The 18,918-nt window shown below is 37.4% G+C and overlaps 1 protein-coding gene across 1 annotated transcript in view; it reads right to left on the bottom strand.

Annotated features, from left to right (window-relative positions):
• VWA8 (von Willebrand factor A domain containing 8) overlaps nucleotides 1-18,918 on the bottom strand; it is a 359,065-nt gene that overhangs the window by 95,958 nt on the left and 244,189 nt on the right. The window contains exons 30-36 of the mRNA XM_027064910.2: nucleotides 17,953-18,063; nucleotides 16,947-17,011; nucleotides 16,391-16,516; nucleotides 15,127-15,236; nucleotides 14,143-14,297; nucleotides 9,312-9,507; nucleotides 1,655-1,736 (exon numbers count right to left, since the gene is read on the bottom strand). Coding sequence (XP_026920711.2) covers nucleotides 1,655-1,736; nucleotides 9,312-9,507; nucleotides 14,143-14,297; nucleotides 15,127-15,236; nucleotides 16,391-16,516; nucleotides 16,947-17,011; nucleotides 17,953-18,063 — 845 coding nt within the window. The remainder of the gene's footprint in view (nucleotides 1-1,654; nucleotides 1,737-9,311; nucleotides 9,508-14,142; nucleotides 14,298-15,126; nucleotides 15,237-16,390; nucleotides 16,517-16,946; nucleotides 17,012-17,952; nucleotides 18,064-18,918) is intronic.

Genomic DNA, 18,918 nt, shown 5'->3' with positions numbered 1-18,918 from the left:
ATTGGAAAAGATTATTAATGCTTTAGAAAGGTAAAAAACAAAAAGTGGTTCTTTGCTTCTGTTGCTTGAACTAATAGTATATTTTAATAAGCATATAATTCATATGGAGTAAGGAATTTCCCCAAATGACCAAAAGCCATTTTCCATGAAATTGACAAGGTGAGATGCTCTAAGAAGCCATACTTCTATATGTTGGAACGAGTAAACCTATTTTTTTGAGTAATGCTTTTATTCTTCATATTTATTGACCTTGATTAAGGGTCCTAAGAAATAAAGCTGTGCTTCTGAGTTACTGTGTACTGTCATGCTGAGCTATTTACTTCTAGGGGTTAGAGGAATGGGTGCAAAGGTGGCCTGCGGGTGCTGTGGATGACTGACAGCCTTGGTGTGGCTGGCCTTTCTCTCCTGTTGGATGGCTCTCCAGGGTCCTCTGCTTGACATCTCAGCTGAGGCTTTCACCCCTGTGTTGTGAGGTCTCAGTTGCCTGTCAGGAAGTATATGTTAGTAGGGGATGTGATGTCAATCTAGGCCAAAGCAGAGTAAAAAATTAGAAGAAGGAGGAGTTGGCCCCAGGGGGGCAATATAAGGAAGAATCTAGGCCAGGTGAACCAGAGCAGGGGCTCAGTTAGGCTGAGAGAGAGAGATCAGGCATGGATGCATCCAGAAAGGGATGGGCTACTGGAGAGGACACCTGTGCTCCTCAAGGGTAGACACCAAACACGTTGTTTCCCTTCTGTATCCTCCATCCAACTGGTTTGAATACTTTGCTTCCGTCATTGGACAATAATAAGAGCAGTGAATGATCATGAGTTTCATTCTAAATCTCTGGAAGCCTTTAGCTACTACATAGCCTTCACAACCGCAGATGCACAGTAGCACATTTAAAAACAATATTAAACAAATGCTATTTAAATTCCTTTGATATTTTGAACACATTTGCCTCCAAAAACTAATATGTAAAGTTAATAGATACGGTGGATGGAGCTAGAGAGTATTATGCTAAGCAAAATAAGACAGTCAGAGAAAGACAAATACCGTATGATTTCACTCACATGTGCAATTTAAGAAACAAAACAAGCAAGCAAAGGGAAAAAAATAAGACAGAGAGCGATGAACCAAGAAACAGACTCTTAACTGTAGAGAAGAAATTGATGGTTACCAGAGGTGGGGGGTAGGTGGGGGGATGGGTTAAATAGGTGATGGGGATTAAGGAGTGCATTTGTGATGAGCACCGGGTGAATATGTGGAATTGTTGAATCAGTATATTCTATACCCGAAACTAATATTACACTGTATGTTAACTAACTGGAATTAAATAAAAACTTAAACACATTTAAGAAGCCCGAAGATTTCTGCAATACTGAAAATGCTATTTCAATTACAGAAAAACTTATCATTAGGACAGATCAAAAAAGAGAAATGAAGCCTTGAAGTTTGTTAGACTTATACCTATATGACATTTTTCCCAAATGAAAATAAAAATAGCAGTTAACCATGCAGAACAGCAGCAAGACATAAGCCAAGTGCAACTGGGGGGAAAAAAGAGCTTGCTATTTAAGGAAGCAAAATCACACATTTATTCAGAGCACTTGGGAAGACTTGGCTCACTTTCTATCTGACATACAAACGGAGGACAAAGGTGAAAGTGGATTACCTGGGAATAGGGATGTATCGGAGTTTCTTTGATCGAAGGTCAGTGATTTCCATATAACCAGCTGTTTGTGGAGGGGTAACATCTACAAACAAGTCACGACATTGAGCAGAGTATTAAATTACAGCAGGATAGCAAAATAAGACCAAAAGAAAGCATGAATGTTGCTAAAAGTGGAATGAAGTTACCAGTACACTCAGGCAAAACTCTGAGACCCACCTGACAAGGTCCTGGGCCAAGTCTAGTCTCTAGGTTATGTTTTTGTCAAGGAAACACAAAGATTGTCAAATACATGCATATTAGGCTATGATTCTTTGCTGTCAGAAAATTACCCAAGTTCTTTTCATTGTCTTTGCTAGCTTCCCAAGATGAGAAGTTTCAGCACTTAGAGTTTATATGAAATTATTTCATCACGTGAATTCTGTTTTTCCTTCCTGGGAAGTCACAATGACAGTATAATGTAGTGGAATCAGTACCCACTTTGTAATCAGACTGGCCTGGTATAAAATCTTGGCTCTGATATGTCCTAATTGCGTTTTTGGCTGGTCAAGTTAATGATCTCACTGCTTTTGTCATTTGTGAAATGGGGGTAACAACAGCATCTGAGCATCATAAACATTATTTGGGGGATCAGATGAATTGGGTAATTGCAAAGCACTTAATTAGCAGTTGCTCGACACACGGTACCTGTAGTAATGAGGGCCACGCAAGACGGGAGAGGGTGAGGTGAGCACGGGCCAGTGGGGTGAGGGCTCTGGATCACAGAAACTATGAAATGGTGGGGGAAGAAGAGGGGAATGACATAGAGGGGCCAGAGCTCCCATCTCCAGTTCTGGAGGTGTTTCCAGGAGGATTCCAGGGGCCTGCTGATTTCTTTTCCAAAGCCTTGAGTTACACCACCCATCATCCCTAGCTGCCACTGCTGTGTCAGAAACTCTTAGTCCTTTTTTTTTTTTTTAATGTTCATTGATACTTGAGAGAGAGAGAGAGAGAGAGAGAGAGAGAGAGAGAGACAGTGTGTGGGAGTGGGGAAGGAGCAGAGAGAGAGGGAGACACAAAATCTGAAGCCGGCTCCAGGCTCCAGGCTCTGAGCTGTCAGCACAGAGTCCGAAGCAGGGCTCAGACTCACCAACTGTGAGATTATGACTTGAGCCAAAGTCGGCGCTTCACTGACTGAGCCACCCAGGTGCCCCAGACTCTGCTTAGTCTTTACAGGTAGTATTTTTAATACTGACAACAAAGACTTATGATTCCTGCTCGAGAGATGAGGAAGCTGAGGCTTACAGAATTATGGTAATAATGTGACTTGCTTGTGGTGACATAGCTGGAGGGTGATGTAGGCGGCTTAAAAACCAGGCCGTTCCAGCTTTGAAGTCTCTGCTCTGTCCACCACTCTACACAGCTCCTACCTAGGCTGACCCTAGGGCAACAACTTTTAAAATTGTTTTACAAAGTATTGGCTATCAGTGTCTCTTAAAAAAATCTCCCTTACACAGAACCCATACTTTAAAAAAAAATTTTTTTTTTTAATGTTTATTTTTGAGAGAGAGAAAGGGACAGAGCACGAGTTGAGGAGGGGCGGAGAGAGAGAGAGAGAGAGGGAGACACAGATCTGAAGTTGGCTCCAGGCTCTGAGCTGACAGTACAGAGCCTGACGCAGGGCTCAAACTCATGAATCAGGAGATCATGACCTGAGCTGAAGGTGGACGCTTAACTGACTGAGCCACCCAGGCGCCTCTACAGAACTCTTACTCTTAAAGATTTTTTCGGTTGTCTATATCTTATTACAATTCCAGATTAGAATGAGATATCCAGGATGTTCACACTGGATTTATCCAATGTAGTTTACAAAAAAATTAAAAACTTCGCATTTTTATTTCATGTTTTTAGCTGAAGATTTCTGAGTTAGACCATCTGAAAAATTCAAAACTCAAATATCTCTTATTTATTCAACAAACATGGTTAAGCTCACTTTGCACCAGATACTATACAAAGCACTGAGGATAGAGAAGAAGGAGGTTGATTCCTCCCTTATTCAAGGAGCCCACAGCACAATGAGGAAAGTTCCTTTTAACCAAACCAGACCGAATCCAACCCCGAGGGCCTTTAGGGAGTTGGAAAAGACTCCAGGGTGAGACTCATGGGCCTGAGGCCAGGTATGAGCTGCAGAGCAAGGCAAGAAGGAGTGCCAGGGGTCAGAGGTTTAGGAGGAAATGGAGGTAATGTCCAGGGATAACAGAGGGTAAGACAAGAGAGTTACTATGGTAATCTGACCACCCAGCTCAATTGGCTGTCCCCTGATGGCCATTTACAGAAAACAAGCATGCTTATCATCTGTCACACAGGCCTGCACTGGAAATGCTGCCTAGGATAGAAGGTCAGTCTCGGATAAAGTTTTGCACCATCTATCATTTTTGACAGTTCCTGCGGCTAAGACCCAGCTGAAGTAGGTTGAATTATTTATGGACCCAGGTTCTTTGCCAAAAATGACCAGTTACTGAAGAGGTTGGGATGCCTAGAGCTGTCTAGCTAACAGACTTATATTTTTGGCTTGTCACTCATGGGAACTTTTTTCATACATAGCAGAATGAAGCTGAGCTATGGCCATCAATGCTTTTAGATGGCCTGTGAAAACAAAGTAAGTCAACTTATTTTAAAATATTTTTTTTTCCCTACATCGTTTTTTTCTTTCACTGTGCAAATTAATTCCATGGCATAAAGAGGGTGAGAAAATGCAATAATGACTGTGTCTATTTCAAGAAGGAGAAAGCAAGAATTTTACTCCTGGTGCTAAAAAATATTTTCACGTATCAGAAAAGGCAATTCATGGTTATAAAGCACATCAAAGCAGTATTAACGGTAGTGGTAGCGGTGGTAATGGTAAGTGCTTGAAAAATGATCAGAGTTGATGTTTACTGATTTGAAAACGAATCAGCTTAGAATACATGATTGAATTAAGGAAGTGAAAATCGTGGCCAGACTTCCCTGCAGACTTAGCCAAATCCTTGTCAATCCGTTTTAAATGTTTCAACGCTGTAGAGAGGACGGAGGCTCAGTAAATTTCCATTACATTTATAATCCAGGTGGATTTCCAAGATAGGTGTAAGCTACGCGGGAGGATGAGTTCACTAATGATTAAAGGGAAGTCACGGCTGCAGTGCTTCCTGCATAGTTCCCGCAAACAGTGGGGACAGCTCACGTGCACAGTGCCAAGGTTAGGAGGAGGTATAAAAGCTGTCAGACAAAACAACCACGAACACATTCAGAGGGAAGATGAAATTATATTAAAAAATTCACTCCTTCTAGCAATGTAATTTGATGGACATTTGTTAACTGCCAGGTTTAACGCACTTCTGTGTTTACAGATTAAGAGTGATGTGTGCCCTGCAATCGTGCCAATGCCAAATCTTTGAATTTACTCAAAGTTCAAAACACAGGGCATCAATTTCAATCCAGAGTCATTATTTTGTGCTTAAAAAGCTGGGAACTGTGATAAAAAAAAAAACACAAAAAAACAAAAACAGCTAACATTTCCCTAGATGAAAAATGATTGGAAGAAAGCAGTAAATCTCTCCTCGTTTGCATTAAACAAAAGCTATACCATCTTTGTAAAAGCCACCAAGAGAGTAGCCTTTACAGTTTCTATTGATTCCTTTAATAAAAGGCTGATATGCACTAGTTCCTGGCTAATCAGATAGATGGTTGGATTCTATTTACTTAAAAAAAATTACCTATTTTTTTTATACCAGCATCAGCTCAAAGATTGCTTCTTAACTAGCAAAAGTATTTTTGACGCTATAATCTTTTCACTACTACTTTGGAAGTTATATACTCAATTCCTAACTTACCAACACATCAACTTAATATCATTGCCTTCTTCCTGAACAATGTAAGGCACTAGAACACTTTAACATCAGTTACTCCTCTCCTAACTTGTGGATGATAATTATCTCATAGTTTTGATATATGCTCCTTAAAATTTCACAAAATTTCATTACTTTTTATCCCTTATGATAATGCTTGTTAGTCACATATTTATTCTTTTTTCATATGCTCTCATCTGAATGAGTTGATCCCTAGATCTGTGCACAACTATCATCCTGGTATCTCCTTTTGTCCTTCTCCTAGTTTTTGTTTTTGTTTTTTTTTAACAGCCCACATTTATAAAATTCCTCCTGTGTGTTAGACACTATGCTAAGCATTTTATATACATTTGGAATATTTAAGGAATTCTACTTAAACAAGTGAGGGGAAATAAAACTCCTGGCATCTAAGAGAAAAATGGTAAAAGATATAAACAAGCAATTCTCAGAAGAGTAAATTACAACATGTAAAAAGATTCTTCAAGTTACTAGAAATTAGGGAAAGATAAACTGAAACCACAATAATGGGGTCAGATGCCTACAAGAGTGGATAAGGTTGGGGCACCAGGAACCCTTTTATGTTGCTGGAACAATGCTGGGAAACAATTTGATAATTCTACTTTTAGATAGATAGATAGATAGATAGATAGATAGATAGATAGATAGATAGACAGACAGACTCTCAGCATATATACAAGGAGAGGGATATAAGAATATTCATTGCCCACTATCTGTAACAGCAAAAATTGGAAAGAACCTAACTGTACATCAACAAAGACCAGATGAATAAACTGTAATATGTGCAGCAGTGAAAGTAAATGAAAGTGCTATTGACATGGATGGTGACAAAGATTATCTCCTTTGACCAAACTCTAGTCAGGCTCTTCTGGATCCTCTTCCCAAACAGACCCCGACTTTTGGGCTTCTGTGTCCATCTCTGTCTTGTCCACTTTCAGCGAGAGTCCTGCTAATAAGTAAGTTTAGCAAGAATCCTCTCCCCCGCCTCAATATGTGATCAGGTTCCTCATCCTCTACTCCCCCCAGGTAAGGTCTGATCACCCTGGCCTGACTTCAGCAAGAATCCTGTTAGGTCGATTTAGCCCATAGGTTTCCTTATCCCTGATTTCCTCTTAGTAATTTTCTATCCACTGATCCCTACCAACAGAGGATCTATACTACTTGATTTTGACACTCATTATAAACTACAAAGCTAGGAAATAACCAAGAATGTGCTGTTAGTGAAGGGATAGAGATCAATGGAACACAATACAAAATACAGAAACAGACCCAGACATATGTGGTCAGTTGATTTTCAGCAGAGGTCCGAATGCTGCAATTCAATGGAGAAGGACAGGTTTTCCAGCAAATGATGCTGGAACAGTGAGTATCTCCATACAAAACTATGAGTCTCAATCCACACCTTGTGCCATTTAAAAAAATATTATCTCAAAATGGAGCATCTAAAACTATAAAATTTCTAGAAAGGAAGATTTTCCCTTCATCAAGAAGGCAGAAAATGTTTGAAAAGAATATATCTGATAGTGGACTTGTATCCAGAATATATAAGGAACACACAAAACTCCTAAAACAAATAAACAAACAAACAAAAACGCCAAATAACCTGAGGGCAAACAGTCAGACCTTTCACTAAAGAAGGTACATGTGACAAGATGCTCAACATCATTAGGCACTAGGGAAAATACAAATTAAAATCATCATGAGCTATTGCTACACACCTGCCGGAAAGGCTGACGACACCAAGAACTGGTGAGGAGGCACAACTAGAACTCTCATTCATTGCTGGTAGGAATGCGAAATGATTGCCACTTTGGAACACAGGTTGGCAGTTCTATCATATAATGTAAAAATGCCATTCCTACGTATTTACCCAAGTGAAGCAAAGACTTATGTTCACTTAGAGATCTGTGCATAAATGTTCAGAGTAGGCTTATTCATTATTGTCAAAAAGTGGAAATGATCCAACTATCTACCAACAAAGCATGAACAAAGCATGCACATATACTCAACAGATTACTACTTGGCAATAAAATGAACTACCGGTACACAAAACAATATAAACGATTCTCAAATACATGATATTGGGTGAAAGAAGCCAGACTTGAAAGACCATATACTATATGATTCCATTTATATGACGTTCTGGAAAAGGCAAATCCATAAGGACAGAAACAGATCAGTCAGGGGTTAGGGAGTAGGTAGACAGGTTGACCACAAAGAAACACTGGGGTGGGGGGGGGGGTTCTGGAAAGATGGAACTGTCCTCTGTTCAGTTATGGTGATGGTTACACAACCGTATGTGTTTGTCAAACTCACAGAACTATATACAAAAAAGGGTGAATGTTACTCTGTATAATCTGAAACTTAATAAGAACAAATGCATACTTTAAAAATATCACTCTGTCTGACGTGTGGAGAATGGGTAGGATGCGGAAAGAGTTGGAAGAGGAAACTCTCAAGAGGCTGTTGCAATATTCTGGTGCAAGATGGCAGTGATTTGGATGTTGGTAATAGAACTCTAGTCAAGTGGGTAGATACAAAATACAGTAGTCAGGCTGTATCAAAAGGACATGATGATTTGTGATTGAATTAGATAGAGAGGAAGATGAAGAAGAAGTATCAAGGCTGACTCCCAGGTTTCTGGGTAGTTGGAGATAACACTAAATTCTGGTATAGAATTTCTTGTATTTCCTGGGATGCCTTCATGGCTCTGTACCTTTCACATAGGATTCCCTGTTCCTGAAACAATTCCTTCATTTGATTCAATCCCATTTATCCTTTCAAGGGTCAGCTCATCATCACCAGTCTGGACTGTAAGCTTCCCCTTTCATAGATCACCTTGTGAGTATTCCTACCATGGCACTGTACTGAGACTGTCACTTTCTTCACCTGCCTCTTCTACCATAAAAAACATTTTGAGGAAATGGTGATTTATTTGGAAGAAGTGAATTCTAAATATTATCATATAACCAGGACTTCCAAACCCAGTAATAGATTATAATACATGTAGCATTATAATTCTTAAGTTCACAGTGATATAATGAATGTAAACACAGGACAACATATTACTACCACTACGACAACATATTACTACCACTATGATGCAAATAATAATCTGCGGCTCAATGATCAAACATTTTCATAATTATCCATTATGATGAAAGCCTGTGTGGTCCAGCAAAAGTAGCTCTAGACTTGGGACAGGAAGACCTTAGTGCAGATCTGGGCTCTACCAGCCACCGGTGGTGTGGCCCTTGGCACGCCATCTTGCCTTCCTTTGTCAGCTTCACTGCATATAAGCTAGAGAGTACACTGATGACAGAATGGGGATTTGAAGATTAAATAAAGGTATATAAGGAAAAGTGGCACAGGACCTGGCATATATCTTGTGGTAATAAATATAAGACGACTTTGAGAGAACTACTAAGTGAATCAGTCTGCATGAGTCCCTGGTCTTTCATCATAAGTCGGGCCCCATTTTCTATGCCTAGTAGTCTAAGAATTTTTAAAAGTCCCTTTGAAGACATCTTCTAAGTTAAGTTATTGTACAGATTATAAAGCAAAGGAAAAAGAGTTCTAACAGCAGTGGCTTCAATCAGAGACTGCGAGAAACTGACTGAAAACTTTCTGAGCCCACCCCTCGGACTTTTTAAGCTGCTAGATCCTGGTAGACTTATCCACATTTATAAATACAGAATGACAATGATAAGTTAAATATCCCTACCAAAAGAAAACTAGGTTTACGACTTTGGCAAATTAGGAATTGGTAAGTTTCTTACCTTTTGGGTAGATATCTTTTAGAGGGACTTCTCCTGGGGGCAAAATCCTGACTATCTGATTAGTATCTAAAAGAGTCACACAATTGCTCTGCTTTGGACTTTCACTTGTTTTCTTTCCTCCATAGAATGTTGTGTCAGTGACATTTGGTTTATGAAGAGATGATGGCCTTTTCCAAGAATAGACTTCACTGGGTGACTGAAAGAAAAAAAAAAAAGATTAAAGTACCAAAACATAGTTGACCCTTGAACAACACAGGTTTGAACTGTGAAGGTCCACTTACATGTGGATTTTTATTACAGTAAGTGTATTTTCTCTTCCTTATGATTCTCTTTCTTTAATTGCAATAAGTGTATTTTCTCTTCCTTATGATTTTGTTAATGACATTTTCTTTTTTCTAACTCACTTTATTGCACATATGTAATGTATATAACATACAAAATATGTGTTGATCATTTATGTTATCAGTAAGGCCTCCAGTCAACTGTAGGCTATTAGTAGTTATGTTTTGGGGAGTCAGATGTTATATTTGTGGAGTTGTGATTGTGTGAAGGGGGTCAGCACCCTAAATCCCCTCTTGTTGTTCAAGGGGCTATGGTACTATAAACTATTCACCACACCTGCTACAATGCAGCCCTTTAAGCAGATACCGGTGGTAAACTTGTATTTCACAAGTATAAGAAAACCAAATTATTTCTTGACCTTTTTGAATCTGGTGTAGACAATAGCTGCTTCACCAATAATTATAATTTTTAGGCAAATGTGAAATATAAAACATATATATATATATATATATATATATATATATATATATATATATATATATATTTTACCTTGAAATAAATGAAACAAATATCTGGTTCATTCATTCTTTAGCATAAGGAACAGGACATTACCAGCATTCTGAGGTCCCTGAATGCTGTATCCCATTCATATCTCCTGTCTGCCCTAGATGTTTATAACTCTTCTGGAATTTTGTGTTATTTTTTCCCTCTTGCTTGACTTCAAATTTTTACCAAATATGTATTTATCCTTTCCTACTCCAAGATCATAGACATTTTCCTATGTATTCTCTAAACATTTTAAAGTTTGTCTTTCACATTTAAATCCTTAACCCATTAGGGATTTATTTTTGTGAATGGCATGAGGCAGGGATTCATATTCGTCCTTTTTTCACATGGATAGCTAATTGTCCAAATACCACCAGATACTAAATGGCACTGATTAACATTGCTATCATAAAATACAGTTCTCTATATGCATGCATCTGTTGCTGGGTACTTCATTCTGCTCTCTTATTTATTTTTCTTCCCCCATGCCAATAACACACTGTCTTAGTTACTGAAGCTTTATAATAAACCTTGAAATTTAGTAGGTTCTTCTTCAGCAACGTCTTGATTATTCCTTGTCCTTGCTTTTCCATAAAAATGTATGAAAGTTACATTTGCTCTGTATCCTTGTCAGCACTTGTTACTGTCAGTATTTTTTTTATTTTAGCCATTTCAAAGGCGTATATAGTATCTCATCATGATCTAAAAAATTTTTTTTTATTTTTAATTTTTTTATTATAATTTATTGTCAATAAAAAATTAATGTTTATTTATTTTTGAAGGAGAGAGAGACAGAGTGTGAGTGGGGGAGAGGCAGAGAGAGGGGAAGACACAGAATCTGAAGCAGGCTCCAGGCTCTGAGCTGTCAGCACAGAGCTCAATGCAGGGCTTGAACTCATGAACCATGAGATCATGACCTGAGTCAAAGTCGGATGCTTAACTGACTGCGTCAGTTAAGGTGTCCCTTTCATCATGACTTTAATTTGCATTTCCTAAATGACTAATGATGGTGAACATCTTTTCATGTACTTAATCTCTGTATCCTCTGAGGTAAAGTCTCTGTTTAAGTCTTTTGCCCCCCCCCTTTTTTTTTCACATTTACCTCCAAAGTTATTTCTATATCTATCTAAATATATTGAAAACTGTGAGTTCACACAAATAAATCCAATTCCAATTCAACGAGATTCATTTTAGTTTTTTTCCTTTCTTTACCTGCAACTCCCTTCTAATGAGAAACTAGATTTCATTATCTTTAATATATTTACTTTCTTGCTCGGTTCTACTGTATGTGACTCATATCCCATCCCATTACTAACCTTCCCTCCTGGGCAAATGCCCTCCTTACTCTCCTTGGTCCTGACAGTCCACACTGGGCTACGCTCATGAAAGGATGCCCTCCTTGCCTTACTTGGGCGCATACACCATGTTACTTCTACTTCTTCATGGGCACCGTCTGCATCCTGCCTGGAGTGAATTCCCATCACAAGTGACGACACCCTCCCCCATCACGGATGTCCTCACCTGCTCAGTCTCTGACCTCTGATACCTCACACTGGGTCACTATTTGCCCGTTTTCTATATTGGAATATTTGTTTTCTTGCTCTAGAGGTGTTTTATTTTGTTTTGAGAGAGAGAGAGAGAGAGAGAGAGGGAGAATGAGCGGGAAAGGGGCAGAGAGAGAGGGAGACATAGAATCTGAAGCAGTCTGCAGGCTCTGAGTGTCAGCACAGAGCCCAATGCGGGGCTTGAACTCATGAACTGAACTGATTGTGACCTGAACTGAAGTCAGACACTTAACCGACTGAGCCACCAGATGCTCCAACTTGCTCTTGAGTTTTAAGAAATCTTTATATGTTCTAGATACAAGTCCTTTGTTGGAAATGTGATTTGCCAATAGTTTTTCCCAGCCTTATCTTTTCATTCTCTTAACAGTGTCTTTCACAGAGCTAAAACTTTAAATTTTGATGAAATTCAATTGATCAAAAATTTTGTTATGGATTATGTCTAAGATTCTCAGTACAATGTTTAATAGAAGTGGCGATAATGGGTATCCTTGTGTTATTCTTGATATGAAAAGGAATGCTTTTAGTGTTTCACTATTGAGGATGATATTTGCTATAGGTTTTTGTGACTATGTGGCATGAAGTTAGGAAAGTGATAATAAGCTTATAATAATTTAAGTGCCTCTGACAATGCTATAAAAAGTTAATGAGAGGTGACATACCCCCTTATTGATAGCTTTATGAAGGATTAAAAGAAATTCACATAAAAGCAGGAAGGCACTGTGATACAAGAGAAAGGATACAGATTTGAGGGTCAGTCACACTTGACCCTCAAATCCCAGCTCCCTCACTCATAATTTGTGTGGCCCAGGAGATATATCTTCTCTGTTTGTTTCTTCATCTATAAAACCTTGTAAAATTATTTTAAAAATTAATTATCATGCATGAAAGGTTTTAGAATAGTGCAATGCCTGACTTTTGTGTTAGGTCCTAAAAGGTATGATTGTTACCATAAAATGTTGAAAGGCTCCTTAACTGACCCTAGTCTTTCATTTAACAAATATTCACTGAACACCTCCTGTATGTTGTGTGCCATATTAAGTAGGGGGAGATAGAGCTTTTTTTAATGTTTATTTATTTATTTCGAGAGACGGAGAGAGAGGACCTGAGTGGGGGGAGGGGCAGAGAGAGAGAGAGGAGAGGGAGAAGTGGGGATAGAGCTTTTAATTTAACAAGGTTACTAGTCCTACAGGCTATAAAGGATTCCTATAAGGTTAATACAAATGGTGTCTTATTCTCACAGTGTAAAATACTTTTACTTTCTAAATCTTTATAGTGACATTACATTTCTATACTAGTTTCTTCAATTGGAAGATCAGTATTTTAAAGGATTCCACCTTCAGAAAAATAGCTCTAGCATTTTCTCTTGATGACAGCACTCATTAAGAAAGCATACTAAACACAACTCTCATTCAGTCAAGGCTGCAGTAGATACTATATTCCAACAACATGTTTCATTTTCAGTTATATAATACCATAGCAAATGCTTTCTCCTTGATAATTAGGAAGACATATGGCAAAATCCTAAGCCACATATTATCCACTGGGTTTTGGATTTCAAATGCCTTATACCCTGAAGTACTCATCATTCATTAATTACATTAAAAAGTTGAGCTTATGTGAGATTGGTGTACCATCATGCAGAGCCCATGTTTTTATCTTTAAATGATTCTATTTAAAAATAAGAGCTACAAAGGAAATTATGAAAATTAAATGTTTAATCAAAACACATGGAGCTACCTCTAAGGTTATTAGATGGCAACATGGACTTAAATCACCTTTATATTTCATTTTCCCACATTTCCATCAGAGGAAGATGGGACCTAGCTTCACCTGAAGTCAATTACAAATAGTCCCTTCTTTACAGATAACAGTACGTAATGGCAGGAGGGACCATCTAAGGCAGACTTAAGTTGAGACTATCACCATAATCTGGATGCTGCAAAGACACAATAAGTCAGAGCAAAACTCAGCGGAAGGTGAATAGATGTTCGTGAGTGTTGAAAAAATTTAATTGACAGTAATGAGACCCCAACAAATTTAACTTTAAAAAATTCCGGAAGACATGTTATTTTGTTAAGTTTCCAATGTTCCTCTTGACAGATTACACGAGCACACAACAAGACAATATGATATAAAATTACCATCAGTAGGTTAAGCAGTTAACTGTATCACATGAACTCCCATGTACGGAGAATACGGGCTTTCCCTTACGAACCAATATAATTGCATTACCCTATAAATGGTAATTTTAAAAAAGCAATGAAACTCTTTATGTAGAATGCATTTTTTAATGACTGATTTGGAATATAGTCTTGATCTAAAATGTTTACCAGAATATCATTACATTTTTAATCACTCCTCAACTAGCCTTATAGATTAGAGGCTAAACCAAGTAGAAAAAAAACATCTATTAAATAACTGAAAATACTGGTGCTTACCATGAGATCTGGGAAACCGACAACAACCGTAGCATAACTAGTCTCATCTGAGAGAATTCGGTTAGGAGAGGCAATCTTTTGTCCCACTGCTGAACTTAGATTTTCAGATGATAGCTGATCACTTGAAATTTTATGAGGTATGCTGAAATCTGTTTCTGCAGTGGCAGAGAAACATTAGATACCATATGCCCCTACAATGCTCCAGGAATTAATTTTTGCAAGATTTCATTCTTGCCAACTCAAATAGAAAAGCACAAGTTAAAAAAGAGAAAACAGTTTAATTATATTCATGGCCTTTTGTTTGAGAAAACTCTGTTTTTACAGTCAAGGCGTCTTCTCTAAGTGAATGCAAGTATTTACTGAATTCAAAATTTTATTAGCGCTTAAGAGACTCTTAAAAACTGAGAACAAACTGACGGTTGATGGGGGGTGGGAGGGAGGGGAGGGTAGGTGATGGTATTGAAGAGGGCATCTTTTGGGGTTAGCACTGGGTGTTGTATGGAAACCAATTTGACAATAAATTTCATATATTAAAAAATAAATAAAATAAATAAACATTAAAAAAAATGTATTAGCAATGCATATTATCACTAATAGCACCCTGCAGAAATGATGTGAAACTGCCCCAACCAGTGCTGGTAATGGTATGTTTTAGATTTTTTCCATAAGTACTATTCACCCCCCAAAACTGTGATGAATTAAGTAGACATCTGATGGTCTGTGTAAAAAAAGAAAAGATGCTACCCTAAAAGACTATTAGACTTGGCACCTGAATGTATATAAAAATTCTGATTTCTCAGTTAGAAAAATCAATGACAGAACTTAAAAAAAGAGTAGATTCTCATTTACTATTTCTAAAGTAGTTACTAAGCTTTCCCTTTTAGTATGAACTTAACATATGTTGATGTTACTGCTCTAAAAGGATTCTAGGGGACTGTAAGCACGTACCCATACAGTCATAAACACAAAGAGCATGGGATTTACCTTGTATGACTCCAAATCCTGTGCTAGGCAGCTCCTCTTTCAATGCGTACAACTGGCAAACCCCGCTGTCCTCAGATTCGATGTGTGCAGGCTTAGTTAAAAGATATTTCCTGCAAACATACAAAGCATCTAAGTGAAAAAAGTTCTTCTTTTTTAATAATTGTGAGTCCAGACTATGAAAAATCAGAATTCTACCCCTTTCCCTCAAGGCTTCTTTTTTATATGCAGAGTAAAATTTGTAGTTTCTGAGTTACCTCATGAATTAACAAATAACTTCTCAATACTGTGTATAAGGAGCAGCGCATAATAACAATGCACTAATAAATATGAGCCAAAATCTAACACTTCCTGTAAGACGAAGGGTTGCAAAAATAATAATAATAATAATAATAATAATAAAATAAATAAATAAACAAATAAATAAAGCAATTCTAATGAGAAACTACCCCCACCCCTGTATCATGGGACCCGCTATTGATATGACTGTTTCATCAGTCAGTCAGTCAAGTGGGAACCTGGTCTCTGATTTCTGACCAGCTGAGGGACAGAAGCCCTAACCATTGTAACCACTGTAATCCCCTTGATCTACTTATTTTTAAGATTTCTAAAATAGGGATGTATAAATAGGCAGAAATCTTTTGCAGCAGGCTACTTCTGCTTGTGACCCGAGGGGAAGAGAGAGTCTGTATTTAGCCAGCAGAGGTAATGTGTGAGGGAGGGGGACTTAAAATTTACTGTGCACCCTATTTATGTCAAGTGCATATAATGGCCCTTTCTTCAAGGAGTGTATATAGTCCAATGGTGGCAGGCAACGCAAACACGAACATAACTAAGTAAGAGCAACCAAGATAGAATGAAGAAGAAACTTCTAAGGGGTGAATTCTGTGAAGTTCCAAAAAGGCAACAGCTCTAGGGCAGAGACTATGACCCTCTGAAGAGAGGATAAATCAAAAATCTATTTTGAAGCATCTCTGGTTTGGTAAGAATACAGTGGATTCTCAATGTACTAATAGGGAAAATCCAAAGAAATATGGATCAGACATAAAAGTCATTATGTTTCTACTGTTCATTTCAATGTCATTCTCTGAAACACTTTCATGATTACTCCGTGAAGTGATATTTAATCGGTTTTCATTTTTTCCCTCCCCTTCTTCTTTCACCTATAGAGATGCCAAATTCAGAAACTGTGTGTGAAAAGACAGACTGGAAGAACAGTAAGGATGCTGGGTAAATGCTCTATGAGACGCTACATAAATCCACCCACTGGTGTGTTCTACTCTCCACCAGAAGCCACTTGTCCTCCGCTACAAGGAAGACTGTCTTGAGGTCGATGGGAAGTGAGATGGTGTGTGTTCGCCCTTCGAGAACATCCAGCACAGTCAGGCTGTTCCTGAAAGAGGAGAAGAAAACTATCTGAAAGGAAATGATGAGGGTAACGATTGAGTAACAATGGCACAGTCATTTCATGATACTTCATGCAACCCTAAAGAGAATGTTTTCAAGACTAAATAATAATAAAGAGAAATGTTAATTGAGAAAGCAGATCTATAAAACTCTAAACTCTGTAGGGGTATGCATAAGAAGAAATAATGGATGCTGATAACCGCAAAGCTGGCAGTGGTGGTACTTTGAAATTAAGAGCACTGTCTTTTCTTAGGTCTGGATTTAAATGTTCTTGCAATGTGGGATGAGTTGCTTTTACAATAGCATATTTATAATGTGGTTATATTGGTTTTATAATAAGCAAGTAAAATTAAATGAGGAAACAGAATGGGCAAACTAAGGATCCCAGTTTAAATCTTCTATAGCAAAGCACTCACCCATTTTCTTTGTAGAATACTAGCCAGTTTTTGTGCGAAAATTCTTTACACATTTTATAAGTTTCCTAAAGACAAAACCAAACAAAATATTTACATTAAATGTGTGAGATGCAGTCATGTGTCTTCAGTTGCTTTCCCTTAAATAAAGTTCTCCAACATGTAAAACATGTAATCCTGTGAGAAGCCGCCTCTTTATTTACTCCAAGGCTCTTACGGTGATGTGGATTTAAATACAATTCAAAATTTATTGTGAACTATGTGCTAAAACATCTTTTAGGATAAAAGTTTAAAAAGTAATGCCAAATACTGGTTAGAGATAAATATGCTATCTGGCGAGTAACTGTGGAATTTATACCATAATATAGACATAAAGGAAATACTGCTTTTTGTAGATTTGGATGTATTTACAGCATTTAAAACATCTCTCTTTTTTTTTCTTTCCATGGTCTTTTAAGACTTATGTATTGCAGGGCAGAAGGTAAGTTGTATTTTATATCCATTACCTTTCTCTGAATGGCAGAATAAATTCTCTTGGGTTGGCCTGAAACTTATTTACTAGTTTAATTTAGTTAATAAGTTCAAATGTTTATTCATCTAGTAGGTGCACTTGGGTGTCATACTTGTCAGTTTATCATATAAATCCAAAACATAAACATATTAACTCAAAAACAGTTCAGTGACTGCATGATTAGGAATTTGTCATGAATATCACCCTCAAGAAGCCCACGAAGCTCTATCACTATTATAGCTCAGTCCTGACAAGTCTTCATGTGAGTACGATGTATACAAAAAAAAGCTATTGGTGTTAGTTATATGTGTATCAGTGTCTGACTTATATGTGTATCAGTGTCTTTTCATATTGCGTTAAAATCTACAAGCACACAATAAGAGAATTCTCTTGTGCTGTAAATAAAAGGCCCTGAGAAGAATGGCCATGCATGCATCTTTAAGGTAGAAAACTACAGAAGTCCTTGGCAACTTGCTGGACAAGTTGGGTATTCCTTACAGCTTCCTCCTTGTTCCACCAGGAAGATTTCTTAGGTGTAACCTCTTCAGAAGGGAGGATGAGACGTCGAAGGGCTCGGCTAGTGGTGTCTAATAAGAGGATGACATTACTCTGGAAATAAAGAGAACAGTAAACAGCTCAAGATGTTTTTTTTTTTTTTTTTTTTTTTTAAGCAGCAGCTTCTTGACAACCTGGGTTTCGGTGGTAAACCGAAAGGAAGATGACAATATTGAAATACTTAAGAGACACCATAAAGATACTAAATGGTTTTCCTTAATACAGAATTTAAAGTAGTAGATGGTTTTATGAAAATATTTCAATTATGTAATGCAGAAGGGAGTCTCTTTGAAGATTTTATCTTAAAACCATCCCCTTCTATACACAGGCTATTTTAACCATGGTTCTGTTTTATTATATACTTGAAATTAAGAGGATTGATAATTTTTAAAGTCCATTTACTTTCATAAAACTTACATGTCAAGAGTGTTTTGTTGAAAATTGTCTTACATTGTGCATAACTAAATCTCACTCATGCTTTTCACAAATCCAGATTTACTTCAGAAAATATGTACATGATAAATAGATGGGTTAGCAAGAAAATATCAGGATCTCAAGAACTTAATTCATAATGAGTGTGCCTTCATTTCAAAACTCACAGTTGGTGCTGTAATAATGTACAAACAAGAGATTTCTCTCCAGTGGTATTAATCACAGTTTTGCAAATGAAGTAATAATCTCCCAGTAATTAGCAGTGTTTTTTCAAGAAAAAAAATTTAAGTAAATCTCAAGCATTACAATCAATGAACAGAAATACATGAATAAGAACTTAAAATTGAGAAAGCCAGAAAAGATTAAATATTTTAAAAAGATGCTATTAGCTTGGCTTTTTTTTTAAGTTAAAATTTAAACATGTTTGAAGATTAGACAAAAAGGTTTGCAGGGTACCTGGGTTGCTCAGTTGGTTGA

The sequence above is a fragment of the Acinonyx jubatus genome, chromosome A1, assembly GCF_027475565.1.
Source record: "Acinonyx jubatus isolate Ajub_Pintada_27869175 chromosome A1, VMU_Ajub_asm_v1.0, whole genome shotgun sequence".
In the NCBI taxonomy this organism is placed as follows: Eukaryota; Metazoa; Chordata; class Mammalia; order Carnivora; family Felidae; genus Acinonyx; species Acinonyx jubatus.
Note: the sequence above shows the minus strand (reverse complement) of the source record. Positions and strands in the feature narration are given on the sequence as shown.